At 42.4% G+C, this 23,724-nt stretch overlaps 1 protein-coding gene across 5 annotated transcripts in view; it reads left to right on the top strand.

Moving 5' to 3' along the window:
- The window catches only part of ccdc50a (coiled-coil domain containing 50a), a 40,000-nt gene extending 21,273 nt beyond the window's left edge, over positions 1–18,727 (top strand). For 3 of the 5 annotated variants that reach the window (XM_076088028.1, XM_076088026.1, XM_076088027.1), the window contains 11 exons: positions 4,813–4,875; positions 7,503–7,632; positions 9,261–9,351; positions 10,003–10,105; positions 12,227–13,048; positions 13,792–13,943; positions 14,774–14,818; positions 15,163–15,318; positions 15,456–15,538; positions 15,646–15,764; positions 16,507–18,727. In XM_076088028.1, coding sequence (XP_075944143.1) covers positions 4,813–4,875; positions 7,503–7,632; positions 9,261–9,351; positions 10,003–10,105; positions 12,227–13,048; positions 13,792–13,943; positions 14,774–14,818; positions 15,163–15,318; positions 15,456–15,538; positions 15,646–15,764; positions 16,507–16,526 — 1,784 coding nt within the window. In that variant the 3' untranslated portion in view covers positions 16,527–18,727. Of the gene's footprint in view, positions 1–448; positions 1,943–2,453; positions 3,844–4,812; positions 4,876–7,502; positions 7,633–9,260; positions 9,352–10,002; positions 10,106–12,226; positions 13,049–13,791; positions 13,944–14,773; positions 14,819–15,162; positions 15,319–15,455; positions 15,539–15,645; positions 15,765–16,506 lie in introns of those variants that run through there. The other 2 variants (XM_076088025.1, XM_076088029.1) reach the window with 2 other exon arrangements.
- The last annotated feature ends 4,997 nt before the right edge of the window (positions 18,728–23,724 follow it).

Below are 23,724 nucleotides of genomic sequence, written 5' to 3'. Positions count from 1 at the left end.
TCAGGAGCCTGGTGAAGTGTCTCACATCCAAGAACCTTTCATCACTTTAGTCACTCGGCTTTTGAATAGGCAACAGCTCAAGGGCTTGAAGGGGAACAAATTACAGGGGAGCTTATGGTTCATGTCAAGTAAATGTCAGCTGCATGCACCAAGGCCTTAACCTAACTAATTCAGCATTAACTATGGACACAGTCACTGGGTGTCTACTAATGGTGTTACTGACTAGCCAGTAAATGGACCAGTAATACCACTTCACTACACGATGATCAGTAAAGAAAATGAATTGGTGCAGGTGTGGCGGACACCGGCAACTTGAAATGTTGAAGTTGAACACTAGAGGGAGCAATTTCATTAACACAATCACAACACCAGCTGCTGTCAGATCACATGACGTGTGTGTGTGTGTGTGTGTGTGTGTGTGTGTTTAATCGTGGAATTAAGAGGGAAAGAGAGAGAGAGAGAGAGATCGAATAGGAGGCGCATACATAGTAGACATTATGTGTGTCATCTTCATTCAGACAAACACGTGTGTAGTCATTCTACTTTATCCGGGTTTTTTTTTCACATAAGCCGCGTGCAGCGCCTCCAGACATCATTATTCATTCGGGCCGTAGATATAGCCCAAGGAGGTGTGCTCCCTTTAGCTCATAGGCTTCGTACTTACAGAGGTAGACAGTCATTGAACCTTGAGGAGGAAACTGCGTCAAGTTAAACAGCGGGAGCTGGAATTATACCGGAAGTGTGATAATATATCTTCCAAATTGAATCGCAAATCAGAGCATGGCCCTCTTATAACAAGTTCAATTGGTGGCTTTCGATTGAAATATAGTGTCATACATTTTCTTGCAGTTATTGTATGACTTCAATTTATTATTATTGTAACGTTACACTTTTGTTATGTTGGATGCCGTAAATATACAATAACATTTAAGATTTTAGCCACTATTGTATTTAACACACTGCAACACTGTGTGCATTAATGTAATCTAATAACATTCAATCAACAACATATTCTTCAATCAAGGTTCATGTTTGGACTAAATTTCACAGCTTTCTTCAGCAGTAACTTGCTGTGGTGTCTTCGTGTGATCTATGTACAGAGCTTCTGTTCATAATTTTGAACTATTTGAAAAGTAGGGTTTTCAAATACTGAGAAACCTAATTAACACATGTTGGATGAATCATCCATTAAGCTCCTGAAAACCTCTTGTCTCAATAAGCTACCATTTAAGAGTGATGGGATCTTAGCAAAGTTATAACAAGTTTGGTTATTTTTTACGTGAAATATTTCTGTGTGACTGGAGAGCTCATTTGGTAAAAATATGTCACAACATTTTATCTGAAGCCAGTTGTTTTTGACATTGACAAACACATTTGATCAACCCACACCCACCCATCCTCCTGAAGAGAAATAGTAGCTTAGTTTTCACTGTGAATATCCTAATAACTAACATATAGAATGTTTATTTTTACTGTCATTTTCACTTATGGTCATGAATATCTCATGCTATAAATAAACAACAGAAACCACGTTTTAAGGGGTTTTAACTTTAAATTCCGAGTCTTTTATTCTGACATTCCTGAGCGGAAGTCGCGTCTTAAACTAACGTCTCTTCTCGGGCTTGTTGTGAGAAGGTTCACGGAGGGAGGGACGCTCGTAGAAAACCTGACAGGCTAGCTTCAAGCAGAGTAGCAGCTAGGCAATTACAGAGGCGACGTATCGGGAGAGGGTGGCCACCGAAACTAATCAAAAGGGCCGTCCGGCACCTCAACCACCAATCGATTTTATAAGCAAAGGCGATCAATCAGCCTGCGGTTAACCTTCGTTTGAAACGCGGAAGTATAATTCAACGTCAACGGTGTTTTTGACTTATTATCGGTGACACCATGGCTGAATGTGACGTTAGCATCGACAAGAATAAACTACCTGGAGTGAAAGAGGGTAACGACCACAACACGTTTTTTTTAATTAAGCTAGCTGTGTAGCATCACACGTACCTGACACGAGGCTAATGTTAACTGAGTGAACACAGCTGTTTGTGTTTGGTGTTATGGTTGTGGTGGCTGTTAGCACAGCTTGCTAGTGAAATGCTAGATCAGTGGGCTTAATGCCGGGTTCAGGTAGCCAGCACTGATTAGAGACAGCCACGGGGTCGTGCCAGATTTAGTGTCAAAAATCTGTGTCCAGACAGCATTGTTTTAGCAGGGAGGAAACTGGTTGTCATATTGTATCCCCACTTATTATTTCACACAATGTTCTATTATGGTTAAATGGTTTGTGGGCAAATGGACAGATACACTATAATGTGCATACATAATCTGACACGACACTAATGTGTGTAAATGCAGTATTAAAGTCGTAATAATACTGTGTGTAAATGCAGTATTAAAGTCGTAATAATACTGATCACATGGAGGTGTTTTCATGTGTAGGACAATATGCTTTGTTTGATGTGATGATACTGGCCTCTTCCTTTTTTAATTTCAGATAATTTCTGCTTACACTTAGCATGTATCTGTGAAGTTACTGCTTTGAAACATTATCTTGAGATACTTAATTTCCAGCAAGAAATAACCAATATCAGCCCCATTCCTCATAACGTTTTATGAACATCCACAACTTAGTCTGCTCCTGTTGCTGATGTGAAGGTAGAGTGGAGGTTTAGGATGGGGAAGGTGTGCTGTAATGGGAAGGACCCGTTCTGTTGCAGTGAGCAGCAGCTGCCCAGCAGGACGCTTGTTATTCTGGTCAGATAAGCGAAGGAACGTGCATTCCCACGGCTTGGCCGGTCTGCAGAGGGAAAGACTGAGAAAGCTGCTGGAGAAGTTTCAATTTCATCCCTCGTGTGTCAGGAGGATAGTAAATATTGCGAGCTGTCTAGTTGTACTGTAACTCACAAATGAACTGGTCTTCTAATTTCCCATTTCCTCTCTGCATGCGAAGCACAGAGACTCGAGTCTTGTGGTCTTTGTACGTCTCGGACTGATTTTCTGTTTCCAGCCCAAAGTGATGGTGTGAGGACTTTAACCATAGCAGCTGAAACACTTCTGTCACTTGTTTCTTTTTCCAAAATGTTAACTTGCACAAGCTTTTAAGGGAATTGTCACTCAAACCCATTTTTTTTTTTTTTTTTTTTTTTTTTAACAGTGGACAAAAACAATGTTTAGAGCTATACCAGCCAGATTAAATCTAATTTCCTGGCTAAAAAGATTAAGCATATGGTTGAAAAAATGGTCCGTGTTCATCAAATCCCACACTGGTCGGTGGCAGTGGGGGGTCTTTGTGGGGGGGTCTTGCCCTCCTCTTCACAGCATCTGTTTGAACCCAACCATCCACCCAGTCTCCTCCCACCGTATTCAAACAGACAATCTGGACCTCTCATCTGTGTTTTGCTTGAATCCAGGCCTTTTTTGTGCTTGTCAGTAACGCTTGCTAACACTGCCAGCAGCAGCGTGGTGCGTGGCTGCTTGCACGATGAAATCATGGCTTCATTTTGTTCTTCCATATTTGATGCCACGGCGGTTGCACAGTTTTGCAGCTGAATAAAAGTGTCTTACTGCAGTATTTTAAGATATGCTAAACATAGGGGTTTTTTTAAGTCCATGTTGACTGAACCGTAGATGCAGATGCTTTAAGGTACATAACGCCTTATGCTATAAGCTCTATAATTAGCTGAGGCTGTGAGAACGGTCTTAAATGCCCCCTTTAGATTCTACTGTTTCCTACACAGGAAACTGTCCGCATTTGAAGACTGGTGGGTCCCCGGTATTCAAAGGGACAAAAGCTGCCTCATTTCAGAGCACTTCAGCTGGAAGTGTGCTGTTGGTATCGGGCTTTTATGAGTAAGACTCCCCTCCGCCAACCGTCCGCTCAATTGTTTCCAGAATGAATGTTCACAGCATTTTGGCAGTATGTGTAATATTGAAGCCACGAATGGAAAGTCTGTGCAGGTCAGATTTGTTGTGAAGATGGGAGATGGAAAAAACTAGCAGTAAAGTATCTCTGTTTACAGATAATTGAGATCATGACTTTAGCTATACGTGTGCCGTTCGAGTCCTCGAATAAGCCAAATAAAAACCATAAGCTGCTGTCAAAACCTCTGCTTCAGTAAATGTGACATCACTGGTGGAATGGTTTGTTCACATCTCATGCGGTCTGTAATATTTTAGGTCAGAGCTTTAACAGGACAGCCCATTATTTGTGGCTGATGAACGTATTGTACATACATAAGCATTTAGGATTCATCACCTGATTTAAAACACATTTATCTCCGTCTGTGCTGATGGACACACCGTTTTTCGTAGGTAGAAGTTTTACTCGTGTACTGAATTTGACCTGCATGTCACATTAAACCAGCAGCTTGTCAGTAGTACGCTTACTTCTTCATTCTTAAGGCCCCATGCATTTCTAAATAACTTTGCAGAAAAAAAAGTTACCTCAACATCAGTTTTTATTTAGACTTTCACAGTCTGAGGGCAAATGAAAGTTCCTCATTCTCAGTTTCACTTCATGTCTTTGCAAATAGAAGATAACCAAACTACTGAGAAACAGTGTATGCTGAACAGATCTTTGGATACAAGGTCATTTTTCGACATAAGTATGCGTGTTGGCAGATGTGCCGGATGTGAAACACCTGAAACTGAATGTCAGATAGAGATCTGAGCATCTCAACCGCCTCGAGCTTGACTCGTACCAGCTACATAACTTCCAGTCTGAATGAACAAACATGCAGTAGTTGAAACTCATTTTAAACTTTAGCTTTCTCAGTATTCTTTTTTCAATTTCAGTCTCCTCTCTTTCTTTTTTTTCAGTGTGCAAAGACTTTGCTGTGCTGGAGGACCACTGCCTGGCCTACAACCTCCAGGAGCAAGAAAGTAAGAAACTACAAGTTAGCCATGTTTTTTTTATTTCTTCTTCCCAGCCACCATGTTTTCCCCGTAAGAGACGGGTAACTCCGACTCATTTCAAACAGGGGACTTCTTCTGATCACTGATCTGGGGTCACCTTCAGCCAGTGAAAAGCTTGGCTGCCTTTTTTGTAATACGGAAAACATTTGGAGAACGCATACCGATACTGTAGGATCATTCCCTCTTTCCGGAGAGTCTGTTTCAACACTTAAGTCATTTATTGCTGTCATGTCACTGTAGACTTATCTCTGTCGAGCTGCCCTGCTGCATTGCTCCTGTAGGTCACTTAATGCTTACTTTGCAAAAGAACGAACCGTGAAAGATGTTTTCAGAGCGTAGCAGAAAGAAGAATGAATCCACAACGCTCCTCTTTTTTTCCTTCTGGAAAAATGTGTCAAGTGTAACAAACTGCAGTCGATGGCTGCAGCCTGATTAAGCCGACATAAACCCTGCTTCAGCCACACGGTTAGCTGTGTGTGTGAATGGTGCAGGATGCCACGACAACACTGTATCAGGGCCGGGCTGGGGCAGACCACATGACTGGTGCATGTGATGTGTTCGGATCACAATAATGTCCGTGTGCCGCTGCAGGGAGAAGCTGGATCTGAAGTTAGACGGCACAGTCGGCTTAGCGAGGGGACACACTATTGTTTCATGTGTGTACATGCCGTGCAAGTGTTTGTCCCCGCATGACTCATTAGATTAGCTGGTACTTTTATGTGAGCTCATATGTGTGTGTGTGTAATTAGCCGGCATCTTTTTTTCACATGATTTAATAAAGGCACTTTGGAGACTGACCAAAGAGGGTTCGTTCCCTTGGGGCAGAGTTTCTTTTTTCTTCAGTATGTGCATTAAGGAGAATTGCTGAAATCTCATTATGATTATAACTTTTAAACGTTTTGTATTCATCAAAGGCTTCCTTTGCTGCTGGCCGCTCCCTGAACAGTAATCTCCTGCTGAGTTCCGTTGAAAGGCCATTTTGTGACCCAGACACAACAAGGCCTTCCTTTTATCACACATGAATACCTGCAGATGGCTAATGGCCGCTGCACTTGCTCATGTCCTTCACCTGCACTCATTCATAGAGAAGATGATTTAATTGCAAGAGGCTGCAGGAAATGAGTTGGCTACTGTTCAGATATCTTTGGTGAGCTTTTGATTGATTTGATACATTGCGTATCTGCACAGGACAATAGTTTTTCTCTTTCCATATGTCGCCTTAAAATAATAAATTATGCAACAAGCTCTGCAAGAAAGAAGGCCAGATGTCACCCAGCCATACCCTAAGTGCAGATTAGGCTCAGTTTGAGCTGTGATTCATTTGGTTTTGGCTGGCCTTGTGTTTGTCGTTAACCCTTTTAAAGCCGTATTGATCCGATGAGCAAGGCTTGTATCCCTTTGCTCCCTTTGTTGACACACTAACTGATCTGATTTGAACTGGAAAATCTTTGTTTCACCTTTGACCCTGGATGTCACTGAGGAGAATGCTGGCTGATGTAACCCGACGGTCTTCTAAATTTGCAGTGTCCCTTTTTTTTTTTTTTTCCTCGATCACATCAACCGGTGGCCATCCCAAAAGGGCCATTTCAGCACAATCGCTACGAGTTCAACATGGAGTTAAAGCTGGCTTTTATATCCATTCAAAATGTTGAGCATGAAACATCCACATTACACATGGAAAGTATTTCTTTATGGCTGTGTCAGCACTTGGCGTGTTTCTTTTCTAGAATGTTTTTCACTCTGCGCTGCTATGTCTGAGGTTCAGACAGTCCAACTTCCTCACCCTAAATCCCCTTTTGTTCTGAGTGATGCGAGACCTCTTCAATGAACAAATGTCACAATGTCTGGTCATGTTTTTTGAGTTGTTTTTTTTTTTGCTTCCTTGAAAGATCAATTTTCCTGTTGAGAAATGTGACGGTGGATAAATGATAGTTGTGACATCAGTTTTCGCCTCAAAATGTATTTTTTGTAAGGTATCATAAACGTAAACAATTAATCAGTGTCATCCATAAAAATCAATGTCAACCCCTTGACTTTTATCAAGTCGCCACAGCGGTGACTCACAGTGTCCTCTTTCAATCCCACCAGTCAGAGGGCAGAAACTTTATGGAGCCTCTCACGGCTAAATTGCCAAACGTAATTTGGTCCTTTTCACATGAAGGCTGGGGAGCAGGTCGATAGCCAGGTGAAACAGAGCTGAGCGAGTGAGTGATGCTCTCAAAGTGCTCGGAGTGCGTCAGCAAGCAGGATTTATCATCTGTTATGGCCCACGATGTGCCGTCACACAACCTTGGCACCTCGGCTGCGAAAATTTATTTCTCAGTGACTAAAAGGCCGCTCCTTGTTTATTACCAGAGACTGAAGCATCTGTGTCCTCGCAGTTATCTTGTTCTCTTCAGACCATCGAAGCAACACTATGCTCCTCACAGAGGGAACATCGAGAACGCGTGGACCTGTAAATAAACTCCCCAGTGCGCCGCTGCCCATCGCTCCTCTAATTCCTCATCACTGGGGCGGTCCAGCCAGCTGACCTCCTCCTGGTTTGTGTGTACACAAGTGCTGAGAGCAGCGCTCATGTGTTTGTGTCTTAACAGTTGAAAGCCACTTGGCGTCCAACGTCAACAAGAGCCGTCTCGTGCAGACGGACCTGCAGGTGGCCAAGAAGCTGCAGGAGGAAGAGGACCAGAGGGCCAAGGGCCAGAAACAGAAGCAGCACACTGACATGTGGGTGTCACACACACACACACACACACACACACACACACTCATATATGTGTATATCAAAGAGCAATCCCAATGGGAGGAATTAATAATAAAACCATACATGCAAATGTAGTTGTACATACAGAAGGTAACTCATGTGATTACCTAGTATATTTATTACTTACTTTTACTTATTTAATATAATAAATGAGGTGAGATTCGACATTTACTTGAAAGCTGTTTGCTGGTTATAATGGTATCTAACCATCCAGATGTGGCCATAACCGTCCTTTTATGTGCAGATTTATGGATCTTTTTTGGTTTAATTTCTGATGTGAAATGACCCTCAACAAGAAGTCATCAGAGTGCTTTTCAGAAAAAGCTGTGTACGGTATTTGTTGCTTGGTTGGGAGCATCTGTTTCAGATTAGTGTAATCTCGTGTAATTACTCCCAAACCCTGTGCAAAGACAGATGTATGATTCAGCAGCAAAGTGCTCCGTCACTCCCACCACAGATGACTCCAAACTCGTGAGTCAGGAGCTGATGTCTTGCGTTCGCTACCAGCGTGTTTTAGCTCTTTCATTTAGTTTGTGCTAGAGGGCAAAGATGCAAAGGTTTAGCTCTGCTAGCTGATTACTGAGTCATACATTCAGCATCCATGCAATGTAATTGACTTTTTTTTTTTACACTCTTTGTTATAAAGACCAACTGTGTGGAGAATGTTTGTGCTTAGAAAGGCTTTGCTACACAAGCAGCCCAAGCGGATCGTTCAAAGTTGTTGTGGTCTCTGTGCTGTATCTCCATTCTTTATATCCCTGAAGTATAATTATATTTTCTGAGGGGTTTGGGTCAACTCCAGCTGCACGTCCAAGGCTGTGCAGCCTCCACACAAAGATGATTGTTTCCTCTGCTTCAGTCTGGACTCTGGACCACTTTCTGCTCTGCAGTTTGAAATATTATTGCCGACTCCCAGCATAGTGAGATCACTGTTTCACAAACACAAACGGGCATATAGTAGTGGGCACCCCCAAGGAGAAGCCAGATGCACACACACACGGGGAGAATGCAACGTCCCTTGCTTATTAGTACGTACCCACGGAGGAATAAGAGGCCACAGTTTCGTTTGCTTTTGCTGAGCTGTCGGCTGCCTCGGATCAAATACAGGTGCAGTGTGAGGTAGTTAAGCTGTAACTGTTCTTTTTAAGTAAAGCATTACACTCATGTTTGTCTACACACACAAACTGCCCTCCAGGCAGATGGTGTTGTTGTCAAAATCTTGTTTAAAAACAAGCAAGTGAGCAAAAGGTATTCCTGCTCCTGCCTGAAGCACTCGCTGCCTCTCACATCACATTAGATAACTTCACCGCTGATCGTGTGCTGTGTTCACTTCTGTGTTTCTGTGCAGCTCTTTGTTCATTTCAGTTTGAGATATTGAGGTACTAAACCAATATAGAGGAGAGAAATATAGAAAATATGTATATTTAAAGCATGTAATTGTTCATGGTAACATCTTTTTGTTATCATTGTCGTCCTAACTTGTATTATTACAATCATTACGGATAAAGAAACATGTTTGTTAGGGTTGAATATATGTTTTAATGTTCTCCAAACCCCTCCCCATATGCACATGAACCCTCGGGAACCTCAGTGAGCGTCAAGACAATGAGATCGCCCAGGAGATTCAGGATCAACTGGTCCGACAGGCAGAGCAACAGCAGCAACAGGAAGAGAAGGATGCGGTAAGAAACACACACATCCTGAGATTTCTGCCCATTCAAGCACGACGTTTGTTACATCCACCCGTCGGTGGTTTGACTTGTAGTCTCGACGTACTGTTGTGGGCGAGTCATTCCACGTGAATCATCGCTTCCTTTGTGCCTCCCAGTTTCATTAATGTAACAACGGCCATAGTGACCTGACCTGTTCTTCACAAAGTTTTAATCACGATGTTCATACCCTACATAAAGAGCAAAGTGTATGCTGATGATAGAGTATCAGGGTGTTTTCATAAATGTTTTTTTTTTTCCATGATATTGTTGATAAACAAGACTTTGAAGTTTCTGAGATGAGCGTGTTTTCCCTCCCAATGAGATTAGATAAAGGGCTACGGTTCAGTTGTGTTTTAGGTCTCTCACTCATCGTCCTATGCCACTGTGTATTTCTTGCCTGTAAGTTGAGGGAGTGATGGCTCTCATTGCTCCACACTTCTGTGAAAAAAAACACACTACTTTGCCCGAGTATGGCACAAACATCAGGGAACGATGCATCTCACCCGTGTTTGAAGCTAAACTGAATAGAAAAAAAAACATCAACCCAAAACTAATTGACATATTTGTTACAGATCGACATTTTCATATTCATGTGGGGCGCCATGCTTTGTTTGTTTACAGGCCATAGCTCGTAAGCTGCAGGAGAAGGAGATGAAAGAGGAGAAGAAGAGACAGAAGCAGCTGGAATCTAACTTTGAGGAGGAGTACTTTGAGGATCACGGAGGTAAGGGGAGCACCACCGACTCATGTTAATGCGTATCTCCTGTGTGTGAGGACAAGAGAGGAGATCCTCTTCTGTGGGACGGGATGTGTGAGGGTGGGCTTTTGATGCTGCACGGCGCTGGAGATTGTCGCTGACTCGAGGCAAAGATTTTGGAATGCATTTAGCATTTAAAAGCACATAATTAACCTTCAAGGGAGCCTTACGTATTCCTACAGAGAAATAATGTGTCGTTTTGCTCCCGTTTAAGAACACACGCCGCTGTAAAAGGGTTTAACAGCTCCAGTTTTAAAATGCATCTTAAATGTGCTTCGATAGCAGATTTGACCTCAGATGTTAGATGAACGGCGAGTTGGTGGGTAATGAATGCACTAAGAAAATCATTCAGATTTACCAACTGATGTCACAAATCTGTATTATAGCACTTTTCTAGTCTTCCGACCGATCAAAGCATACATCGGCTCATGTCATTTCTAGATGGTGAGCGGAGGAGGAAAATATTTTTGTAGTTAACTTAATACATTTTTGTTGGTTACCATCACATTTCTGTTCTCTATATTCCAGAGACACAATAGTATTTACTTTCACTGTCAGGGTGCTGTTGTATTGACCGTAAGGGTTATTGTTGTCTGCTAGCAAGAGGTATTTTATGTTTTTCCATTCCTAAGGCTTTCAGGCAGTGTTTCCCATAAATTGCCTAGACTGTGGAGGCCTAACACAGCTTTATAATGAAGCCAAAATGTTTTTACACTTGTCAACGCACCCCCCCCCCCCCCCCCTAAAAGGTCCGAGGTCTCACAAATCCCGTGGGAAACACTGTTTCAGGATATGTGTGTAGGTTAAACATGAGATGTAAAACAATACAGAGGACAGTTGTCAACAGAGAGGCGTGGTTTAAAGAGTCCAGTCTCAGAAACAGGACTGGGCGTATGTCCTCAGCTGTCCTGTTGTGTCTGTAGAGATCACCAGACGTCCAGGTGCTGTACCTCTCTAAAGATGTTACACATGGCAGGTGGTCAGAATGAAGCCACAATACGTCCTTGCTGACTGTGCCACTCTGCCCGGCTCTATTTATACTACACTGGTTGAGTCATTGCCAGGCTCTGTCTGTGTGTGTGTGTGTGTGTGTGTGTGTGTGTGTGTGTGTGTGTGTGTGTGTGTGTGAGTGAGAGACCATGGCAGTGTGACTGTACACACAGTAAAACAAAGATTGAGGTCTTTTCTTTGCCCTGCATCAATGCTGAAAGGGCCTGTTGACGTCACACTATTTTATGCAGGTTACGAGATTGTGCACAAAGGTGCTCGATCTTTGAGCAACTGCATCATCTTGTGCTCGTGATTGTTTAATTTTAAATCCACCCTACTAGTCTTTATATCACACTTATGTGAAATCGTGTTGCTTTTCCTCCGACTGCGTAGCTGGCTGCTCCTGTGTTTGTCCTAATGGATCACAGTTGCACACAAACCAGCGTGGCGGCAATGCCTATCCTCCGCTTGACAGATACACGACTGGAATAAAAGTTAGGTGGTACAGAAGAGCAAACACTTCAACTAGCCCAGTCGCTCTGAGCAGGTACCAGTCAGGCTGCTTTTCAAATGTTTGCGGACAAAGTCTCATCGATGAGACGTCAAACAGCCGGTTAGATGACTTGAATTCCATTGAGCTGACTGAGTAATGAGCCTCTTGCTGTGTGCTCCCTCATTGTGCTTTGCTTTCGTTGAAACTTTTGTTGGCCACAGGCCAACTCCCAGCAGGATGGTTTTCATAAGAGATGAACATGTTGTTCGTGCAATGGGTATAATACAGCTTTTGTTTTGTTGACATAGTTTGTTGAGTATGTCACATCAAAAGATTAATGTTAACATTATTATTAATATTAACTGTCCAAATAATCCCAGGGTAGTATCTACAACTCTGGACATTTTGGGTGCAGCTAATTCAATCTTTAGACGTGTTTTGACCCTCACAGGTGCTGTGTCTAACTCAGTGTTTACTAACCATCTTAGCTTATATCATTCCTGTCTGTGTTTTTTTTTTTTTTTCACGTTTCTATGTTCTCATCAACCATCATCATCATCATTCTCTCCATGCCGGCCTCCCTCCTTCTTCACTGCCCTGTTCAGCCGCAAGAAGACCCCTAGACTTGGACAAACCCACCCGTCACAAATCGACCTCCCCAGGCCGACACACTGCATACGCTCCACTGAGCCCACATCGGGATTACTCCCCAGATTATAGCTCAATAGAGCCCAAAAGGAGCAGGTACCCAAAGCAGGACCCGGCTGCACCACACAGCCGCTCCAGGTATCCCGAGCACCACCTAGTGGCAGAAGGAGGGCGAAGCAGGCATGCAGATCCGTACCCAGAACACCTGTTGCCCTCTAGAGGCAAGCATGGGGACAGATACCTAGATCATGAGTCCACAGAGACCGGCAAAGCCAGGGGCCCTGGGTGGGAGGACACGGACAGAGCGGTGAGGAGGAAGGACAGACCAGCCAGACCACCTCCACCACAGAGCCCCACAGAGAGAGAAAAGGCCTGGGATAGAAAACATGACAGGGGCAGAGACCTGGAGAAGCATATGGAAAAAGAGCAGAGGAGAGACAGGGAGCAGGACCTCAGGGGGACGAGAGGAAGAGATGGGGAAAGATCCAGAGATGGAGGACTGAGTGGGGACGGGCAGAGAGAGAGAGACAGGCAGAAACAGAAAGACAAAGACAGACAACGAGCGAGAACCAGGAGCAGGGACAGAGGACTCGAAGAGGAGCCGGGGCACAGCAGGGACAGTCCGAGGGAAAGCCGGGCTTCTTGGGAGGAGGGAGGGGGTGATGTTGAGAGGGAAGGGAAGGCGCTGGGCCGGCCACGTGTCCACTCCGGCCCCGAAGAGGTGTTTGACGAGCTGGAATTGCAGGGCGGGGGTCATTCTCACCCCAACGGAGAGACAGGTACCGCCCTGAGCCCCCTTCTGTGCTCTGGGGGGGGTGTTTGTGTGGTGTGCTGGAGTTTCTTTTCTGCTTTGGCAATCTCAGGTGGTGGGTCAATCTAACAATGCAATCACTAATGAAGACACTCATTTCCTGTTCTCATGAGGAAGACGATTCCAGAGTAATTTCTGATGACTGATTTAGTTTTTGATGGTTTGAAATGATTTGTTGCTGTTGTGCTGTGGGGTACGCTCATTTTTGTATTGTCTGCTGGGTTGTTGCATTGAGCATGAAAAGATTACACAGATTGTTGTAGTGGAATAGCTTCATGGATTTTCATGAGCTAGAATGTGGCATTGACGAAGGGTTCCAGGGCTGGTTAGCTGGTTGTTTTCTCATTCCAACGCTGTTAAAGGCGTTAGACTAAACACAGTGGTAAACACCAGCAGAGATGCACTGCAGCCCTTTTAGGTGCCTTATAGCTTTAAGCCACCTACAAATTAATCTATTGTAGCGCTGAAGCGATGATTCGATCATTCAGAAAATTCAATAAATATTTTGTCATTTATCAAGAAAAAGGCCCAAAGAAATCAGGCAAAACGAGACATTTTAAGACATAGAAATTGTGATTTTTTCATTTTATGTCCTAATTTTCCGATGTCTTGAAGAATAAATAGAAACAAATCAGCAAATGATTTGATAAGGAAAGTAATCTTTAGTTGCAGGCCTAATCTGTTGTTGACATAATGTGCCGACATCCACAGGTCGTATTGTGCACCGAGTGAGTGGAGCAGTAATAACAGAAAATGCGTACGGAGTGAGCGAGGCCACCAAGGGTTTGACAAAGCTGGATATCCGTGAGCAGGAGCTGAAGGACATGGAGGTGGCCAGGAAACTGCAAGAGGACGAAATCAAGGTGATGAAAGGAAAACAGGAAAAGTTTAGTTTATTTCTGCAAATAAAAGGTGTTAAGATGAAGAAAAAAAAAAAGGTTTTATGCATGAGAGTAAAATCAAACAACCTAAAATGCAGAGGAATGGGATAATATGTTAAAGATATCTGATTGTTCATAAGGTTTATACATTTAATTTTAATAAAGTATTTATTTATTTATCAACTCTTCCTCCGTTAAGCTGAAATATCCCAAAATGTGTTACTGTGCATTTTAAAGGTCCAGACGTTGATACCGAAATACTGTCAGTCAAAACCAGCCTCAAGCACTTACACTTGGTATTACTGACGGCCTCTGGATGATGGTAGAATGTGAAGTCATGTCAGAATATAGAACGTCAAATCAGGAGCTGATGATGCATATACATGCATATAAAAATAATAGGCTCAGTGTAACTAGTACAATATCAGATCTTCACACCATTTGATTCGTCAGGGTGGAGGTTATTCAATAGAATAATGTTTTGGGACCTAAAGAGAAAATAATTTTAAATAATGTCCAAGGTTTTGGTTTAGATTATTCAAATGATACGTGAAGTCTATTTTTCTTTCGGCATGCTTGAATAAACATCACGACAGCTTCGATATCCGGAGCAAACACTCTATGAAAGAAGCACTTGAATGGCACGATAAATAATAAACATAAAGCGACATATTCTATTCCGTAAATGACTGGAAGCCTGAAAAAACATACTGAAAGGCCTCAATCTCAGTCATTTCCTCAGTCATTTCGCTGGAACAATGTGTTCCACTTGGAGGGGAAAATGTGACGTCTTGATTGTTCTCTGGTTTCAGGCCAGCAAGATGCATGTGCGGACAGCCCAGGTGGCGCAGGATGAGGTGAGTGGCTATGAAGTCTGGAAACTTGTCTCATGCTGTCTGTCCTCCTCTTTGTTTCTTAAATCCTTTAATTTCCTGAGCTGAGTTCTTTAAGCCATGTCTAAACCAGACTCTGGCCCAAGATTAGGTAAAAATGAATAATCTACTATTGTACAAATTTCATTATAGTTATTTAATGTCCTTTTTTAAAAACGCATAGCTGTGAGCAGGGTGTTTTCATTAAACAGATCTCATATATACAGTGACATGACATCGAACATCCCAAACATCATGTAGGATGTGGAGGTTCGTCTGTGGTTCTGTTTATTATCCAGTGTGATGTTTGTGGTGTCTCGCTGTGGCAGGAAATCGCCCGACTGCTGATGGAACAAGAGAAGAAGGAGTACAGGAAGAATCGAGAACGGGAGAACGAGAGAGAGCGGGAGAAGGAGAAGGAGAGGGAGAGGCTGGCCATGGAGAAGAAGGCAATGGAAAGGAGGCGGCCAGAGGGAGACCACAGGGTAATCTGCCTCAACCGTACTCCTTTTTAAAACGCGTGCTTTGGGATGAAATGTTTTTGCTGCGTCTGACTTTGTTTTATATAAAAGTGTATTTCCACTGCGGTTCTAGAACCATAATCATTTGTGTTTGTTTGCAGCCAAACTCTGAGGAAGTAGTCCGGCCCAGAACACGAGACGAGCATGAACACCAGCGGCAGAGGAACCACAACAAGCCTGCCAAGTACACGACGCGCTACTCCTTAAGTCTAAATACTTCCAGTTAGTCAAGAAGTAGAAACTCCGTTATTTCATTCATTTTCTGTCTCTTCTCTTTTCTGTCTGTCTCAGGCCTCCTCAGCCTCATCAGCCTCATGCTCACGACTATGAGAATGTGAACTCTGGCTACGGCTACTCGGACCTCCCTGCTCCCCCTCGCGCTCCCACCAGACCCGAGGCTGCTTACAAAGGTACCATGTTTCTGTGTTTGAGGACCGCACTGGTGTCCATCATTGCACTTTCACTACAAACTGCATAAAGTCATTCCTTTTGATATACATAAAAACTAGGGGTGCAACAAACTATGATTTTTATATTGATTCTGATTATTCTCTCAAATAAATCAATTTATCAGTCAATAAAATTGTGAAAAATGACCATCGCATATTCCAAGAGCTCAAAGTGAGCACTATCGCATAGGCTTTAGTGGTATTATGGTATACGAGGGAATTTAGAAATCCTGACGGTGTATTGATGTGATGTATTGTAGTGCACAGCACTCGCCACCAGAGGTCAGTCTCTATGCTGTAACAGACGGCTGAGCTCAGAAAGATGGCAACAGAGAGTTTTGGGTTTGGTCTTCTCTACAGTCGTATATACTACAGTGAAATCTCAGCAAGGTATGAAAAAACAGATGCCGCCCAAGCTGACTATAATATGTGACAAAGAAAAGCAGCAGATCCTCTCGTTTGAGAAGCTGAAAACAGCAAATGTTGACTTAAACAATGTATTTCATTGAAGCACAAACGCTGCTTGTTTCACATTACCAGCAGAGCAGTGAGCATAATCAGAAACCAGCAGGAGTAAATTCCACATCTCAAAGAAGACCGACTGATGTCTAGAAAGCTCAGTGCAGAAACATCACAACTACAATCCATCGATGCGATGTATCAAGCTGCTGATGGATCTCTCTGTCTGCTCCATCTCTTCCAGGTGCCTATCACAGGCGGTGACTCAGGCTCTCTACCGACACGCTGTCAGTCCTCCGTCAGTCCTCCGTCATCCTCTTTCTTTCATATATTTTTCTTTGCTTTCAACCATTCGCACTCTTTTGATCAAAAGCCTTGGGACATTTGAGTGGGCAATGGAATTTCTTCTTTAATACCCTCCAAAGTTGGCCCAGAGTAAAGGAAGTGGGGTCTGTGGGCGCTGGAACCACCCATCATTTTTTTTTAATTTGTAAAATTGTGATTATTATTTGTTTTAACTGACTCAACATCAAGACAAGCCAGAATAGCAGCCTTGTGACATGAACTCCCCCTGATTCTTAGCTGTTGAAATAAAGGAACCTGACCTTTTATGGTCATCATGTGCTGATGTTCATCCTATCTGTGGACCATTCCATCACAAGGGCTCAAGGCCTCTTCGATACAACCATGCAATCTTAAAAATTCCTCATGACTCTTCATGGGACGTGCCTGTCTGGTCCAACACGGCTGCCACAGTGTCTTAAGATACCAACATGGCAGCTGCTTTGCACCCCCGTGCTGCAGTTCTGTTCTCTCGTCATGCTGTTCACCGAGGCTACGCGAGCCCGATCCACGTGCCAAACAGCGTACGACTGCTGAGGAATACGCTTCTGTTAAAAAGATAAGCCTTTATCGAGATGCTGGTAATTTTGGCTTTGACATGTTTTATCACCTTGTACCGGTGCAGAGGAGGCGGAGCTTTGTGATCATCTATGGACATTTAATTGGCTGCAGGCTGTGTCTTCTTCTGCTTGTGAGGGGAACTTTGTAACCCCATCACCCTTAAAACTGTGGATGGATGATATTCTGTGTACGGCTCACTGTTTCTATGTGCATGCTTACTGAAAGTGTACAACTGTGTACATGCATTTCAGCTCTATATCAAATGGCCCGGCTCCCTGTTTGTCTGAAAGGGCTAAAGCCACAAAAAGCCAATCATCTTTTTCTCTTTGTAAATGAACAAACTATGTTAGCTCATATACTGCTGTACAATATATCTCTTTTCTGCCACCTTTTACAATCTAAAACTGGCCCATAAAAGAACCAGTACCAAAACGAAATGCATGTACATTGCTTGTCTGTGTCAAACCTGAATTTATGCTTGTGCTATTTGCTTGTTTTATTTAAATGTAAATATCCTTTTTTTGTTTTTTTACTTGTGCTACTGTATTATGTTCCCTATTATCTTGCGTCCCTCCACTTATCTTTGTTCTGAAAAGGGAGCTTTATATTTTATTTTTATACAATATTTCGTTGTTTTTTCTCAGATTTCTCCGTTAATTTCCATTCCCTCTAGCTCACTTTTGGTTTTATTCTTTTTGTCTCAAGCTCGAAGGCAGACATTACTTCCTGCCTGCAGTAAAGACAAACATTCCCACAATAGAAGCACATCTGGATGGAGGGAAATCAGTCTCCAGGTCTGCTGAAATATATACTACTGCTTAAAGGGACCTATTTTTGTGTTGGAACTACTCCAGGATCCATTATTTTCTGTTCATATTGAATAATAAGGTAAATGAAGAGCACAGTACAGCCTTTGAGTTAACCGAGGTGTTTGTGATGGCCACACAGTGATTCAGTCCTTGAACATTTAGTGCTGCTTCCAGGTTCTCACGTTATAATAAATGTTGCTGAAATTGTATATCGGCTTCCGAAATGATTCCCTCCCTGTTCAGAGGATTGTGAGATGTTTGCATTGCCGACGACAAACATGCAGGTGTTTGAGTTCTAATATGTGCTAATTGATGTCGACGGAATGAGATTCTTGCCGTTTGTTTATTTTTTCAGGGACTTGAAAATGGGAAAAGCTTAAAAGTTATTGTGGACGTAGCAGAGCTACCACAACCACCGAGGTGGGACTCCGTATTTATTCTTTGGTGAGAGCACCACCATGTGGACATGTTGACAACTCAAAACAAATGTACAAAATTGATCTGATTGGGATGTGTGTGTATTTGTGGATGTTGTGCATCAGACGTTACTTTGAGATCGAGTGCCGTCTACAAACATTGAGTGCTACGTTTTTAATTTTCTTTAATCCAGGGCTTGTATGCAATCTGCCAATTGTCAATCAACACATTGTGTTGAAACTTGCTGTAACAGAACTTTTTTTTTTTTTAAGTAAAATGAATTAACAAGTTGTTTACTTATAGCATCTCCAAATGTAATAAACTTATCAGCATTTCCACTGTTTATGAATATGACTCTTTCATTAGGTCACAAACACACACGAGCTCTGTGAGCTGAACCAGGAAAAGATCAGGCCTCAAATGAGACAAGACATATCTTAGTTTTCTTTGATCTGATGTATACACACCAGACGGTCACCCAAACACAAAGACGACATGTTTGACTGTAGTACAGTTTTTAAATTCCCAAGAAAGACAAACAGACCACAGCAACCAAAAATACATTAAGTATTTATCTTCAGCAGCTCCGACCTGCTGAAACTTTTGCCATAAACTATTTGTACCAGTGTTTGCTGACACCCAGGGTCATTTAAATGTTACATAATGTCTCACTCCCCTGTTACGCAGGTAATGCTGGTCCAGTCTGAAGTGGACCTCCAGCTGTTTGCTCATACAAATATTAACTACAATTGAATTTGTTTCTCATCTTTATTTCTGAAGGAACAGACTCATTCACTAGAATACATTAATTTCATAAAACATTCTTTGATCCAGGATTGATTCTTTCATCTCTTCGTCATGTGCTCGGTGTATTCATTGTGCTTTCATTTCCTTGTACGTCGTGTCAGGTAGTCTTTCATTGTCATTTTAATACATCATGCCACTCTAAAGGAAAATACAGAGTTACACCCTTCATCTTAGAACGGCTAAGTGGATCTGGTTCACCAACATACCTGACATACTGATGCCTCGTCTGCATGTGGTAACACCACTGCCATGCCCTCAGTGGGATATGTCACAACTAAGCTACACCTCCATAACCAGAAAGTGGCTGCTGCGAGATTAAAAGGTTTCGAAACAGAACAGAATCTCTGTCTCGCTCCTGAGGCCTGTCTGGTGAATTATAAAATAAAATGCTTTTCAAATGAGATATCTGATGTATTAAACAAACTAGACAACATAAAGTCTACCAATATTTGGCTGGTAGCTTGTTATTACCAATGCACAGAATTCTAATGATGCCGATTTGGGCTATACACTCTAGACAGCTGAGCAGTATTTTATTTATTTTTTTAATAAACATGACATTTATTTTTTAAAGTAGAGATCAATTTTGTCAATTCAGCCTGAAGACTGCAGTCGCTCTGAAACAAACAAAACCAAAAAAAATCCATCCAAACCTCCACTGTGGCAGGCGGCTCTCTGTGATCTTGGATGCACATTACACACACGACCAGAAACAATGACTGAAATTTTTGAGCACAGAAATTCTCAGGCAACGTTTCCAGCAGTGCGGGTAACAGAAAAGCTGTAAAAAAAAAACAAAAAAACAATCCTGTGAAGAGAAACGAAAAGTTATTTTGTATGTCAACAACACGGGCCTGTTAATGTGCGTCAGGCCTTACACGTTTGAGCGTGCTCCTCACTGCAAATACACACAATGATCCTTTAGCTCACAACTGCAAGCAAATATTGATTAACGAGCTCAAACTCGTCTGATATGTTGTTAGTGTATTCATTTGACTCATCGCCAGTGTGCCTCGGTATCAGTCAGCAGACGCAACAGGTGTCAAAAGAACACGCATCCGAAGGAACAGCACGGCTTGTTAACAGTTTTGCATAACTGTAAAACAGAACAGTATGTATTCACAGGTAACTGAACTCACCTGTCCTCCATTCATTCAAGTGGCACGAGAGGGATGAACCATTGCTGCTGCAGGTATTCACCGAGTCAGTGAGATTGACTCTGAGGACCGAATGTGTTTTCCGTGTCTCACCTGGCAGGTAAAAAAGCTGACTGCGGCTGTCTATCAACTGCAGCACGCCGTGTTGAGACACGAAGACACGCCCACTTATATTGAAGGGAGGGAGAGAGAGAGAGAGAGGGAGAGAGAGAGGGAGAGACCCAATCACTCTCTACTTACTGATGTTTCTGTCCATCCAGGTGAAGTGTCTATCAAAATGTAAATCCTACACAGAGAGGAAACTAAAAGCATGTGCTCCACACTCTTTGATATGATTCTGTAAAAGGAAAAAACGCCAGTCATTTAAATCCAACGCATTGCATGGTTCTTTTTCTCTTCTCTCTGTCTCTTGAAGCCTGAGGGCCTGAGGGCGCACCTTCAGGAAAAACCGGTGGAGGGAGTCACAGTTTGTCAGAAACTCAAGTGATCCAACCCTCAACAGAGAAAAAGCTAAGCTCTGTCTTTTTCATGGGAGGGAATCATTACAGCAGTCATAGATACAAATACAAAATGTAAATCAAAGAAAATAAAAGACATTAAGTTGTTTATGAGCACTTTATACACTACTATTAATCCTCATATATACACTTGGATCATAGTCTAACATGACTCAGTACATAATGCATTTAATTCAGATCACTTGATATGAGGTAGCCCTGTATAGTATCAAACTAATATGAAATATGACTATGTGGCCATATGCATATCTATTCACATTTATTTAATTCACCCTGGTTTAAAACTTCCATTTTAAGAATGGCACTCTCACAGCCCGTGAGAAGAGTCTGCCATATTTTAAAGGTTAAATTGAGCCGTAGGTGACATCTCCTGAATGCTGGCATGTGAACAAAAGCGCACATTCTCATCGTGGGGTGTAAAAAATGAGGCAGGCCGTTGGGCCTGAGGCGCTCCGTGCTGTGCCCGATGCTGGAATGACACCGGACTGGTTTGGAGCAGCACCACGGCCCATCTTTGCAGGGAGTCACCCTTGAATGCATGCCAAGGCAATTCTCCGGTGCTTTGTTTTAGCTTGCACAAAAGGACAAACTATTACCAGATTTATTTTAGGATATTGATCCACTGGTAGAGTTGTACTTAAGAGCAAAAGCCCAAAGATAAATCTTAAGAGACTGAGTATAAGAAATACAATAGAACATATTTGTTTTTGCTTCTAGATAAAGCACTGATATATAAATGTTACATTGACTTTTAATCACAGCGTTTAATTCTAATCACATTAAAGGTGTACAACTGGCATTTCAGACATCTTGGGGACAGCAGTTTGTTTGGCTTTCAGTCGACTACAAATTGCACAGGTAATTGCCTTTATCACAAAAGACATTTTGACATGTTCACAGCAGGAAAAAGCACAGGTCTAAATAATAAAATAAGAATTCCATTGCTTCAGTTTCAGCGTCCTGGTATTGTGCATGTTGGCTCACTGTCAAGACTTACTGGAACACTTGAATAGGACAGAGCCGTTTAACACCTGTGCTTTTCGTATGACAAGCCACAATGTCTGCTCTGAAAAAGGCCTGTTGGGACGAATTAGCCTGGTTAATCTTCTGAATGACTTTACAATAGGCGGCATGTTTAGCGTTCTGGCTGAGCAGTTTTTATGTACCTCGCCGGTTTGACACGACTAACTTTTGGAAGGATTTGAAAAATGGCATGTTGTTCATAGAGTGCCAAATGAGGACCTCAGCCCCGAACCCTCCTGTTCTTTGGACTAAGTGCCGTAAAATAAAAAATCTCTCTGGAGTTAGAAGGCATTGCTTCCCTAATCTTAGAGGACCCCAAGGAGTCCGGCTCCACTAGAGCAATATCACTGTTTATAATATACATGTTGTCTCTGATACATCTTCCATCCACTAGAGGCAGCCCTCTACTGCTGCCGAGTAGCACTCCAGTTGCGGGGAGAAGAAGAAATCCTGCACCATCTTTGATTTTACATGTTGCGCTCAGACTTTTGGAATCTTCAGCCTTATTCACCTCAAACCATATTTTTCTGTTGAACTTCACTGAGAGAATTGCCTAGCCTTTGGTGAGTTTGTATTTTCAATATTCTTCTGGCTTCAAATTGTATGAATGCCTGCACTGAGTGACTACAATCTTCACCAACACGCATTAACAATAGACAGTCAATATAGAATGTCAATGACACATGGACAAATGGGAGAGAATGAAGCAAGGCCAACTTCAGTTGAAGACTATGTTTAGCTTACTGCATACTCCCTGATTAAGTTGGGGCGCAGTTCTTCTACACAGTAAATATGACTCAAAACTACTTACAGAATGTCAAAAAGAACAATAACACCACTTGCCTTGTTGGTATTTGTGCAAACCATACACACTCTTACAGACCGCCCTCACAGCAGGCAATGTTATAATGTTGTAGCATCAGTAGTTTTTGGCTGTAGGCCCTTTGAGAATAATTTTTTAAACATTATAGGAAGGCAGATGACTTTAACCTACTTTCGATTCTGTCCTCTCTACTTAGCAACGCAACATAACACATATTTGTGTGTAATTAACTCCAGGGACTCGCTGCTATATTCCCAGAACTGAGATTACACTGTAACTCCTTCCCAATGCCTGCTTCCTTCTTTTGTGTGGTGACACGGTGCATTGGGCAGCACCTACAGGAAGCCATGCTACTGCCAACAGAAAGCCCCAAAACGTCAGACAGTAAGAAGGAATGGATCTCCAACCTATTGACATGAGTTAACAAGGTTAACATGTGTTATGTTTTACTTGTGTTAACCACAGACATTATTTCTGGCATCTAACCAAAAACCTAATAAAAAAAACTCATTGACTGCTGAACGTGCTGATTTATTTCCGGGTTTTAGGACTTATCCCTGAACTGGTGGTGAGTTTACACTGAACTCTTCAAAGGTGCGTCGCTTGTTTTGGCCAGAGTCATTCTCGCATGCTGTAAATAATCAAATCGGTTTCATTTGCTACCAGGAGCAGATCACACATAGCTGACAGTTAAGCTGTGTAACAAGTCATGCTCCAATTCCCAGAAGGTCAAGTGTGTCTGTTTGTCTGTGGTCTCTACTTCCTGTCATGCTGATATATGTGATAGAAGATGATAGAAGATGTAACTTAAGAGGGAAAACTGGTTTAGTCACTTGTGAGTAAACAACAACGTTCACAGCTCAGCGCATAAAAATAAAGCCTAAAAGATTTTGTTTTCTGCTGCTTAATAATCTTGCTCCTGCTTTATTGATAGTAATGGTGTCACCCCAACGCACGGTAGTACCACAGCATAAAACAAGGCACTGGCCACAAAGCTTGAATAGA

This window comes from Anarhichas minor, unplaced genomic scaffold (genome assembly GCF_050575085.1).
Source record: "Anarhichas minor isolate MPS153535 unplaced genomic scaffold, ASM5057508v1 ptg000010l, whole genome shotgun sequence".
NCBI lineage: Eukaryota > Metazoa > Chordata > Actinopteri > Perciformes > Anarhichadidae > Anarhichas > Anarhichas minor.
Note: the sequence above shows the minus strand (reverse complement) of the source record. Positions and strands in the feature narration are given on the sequence as shown.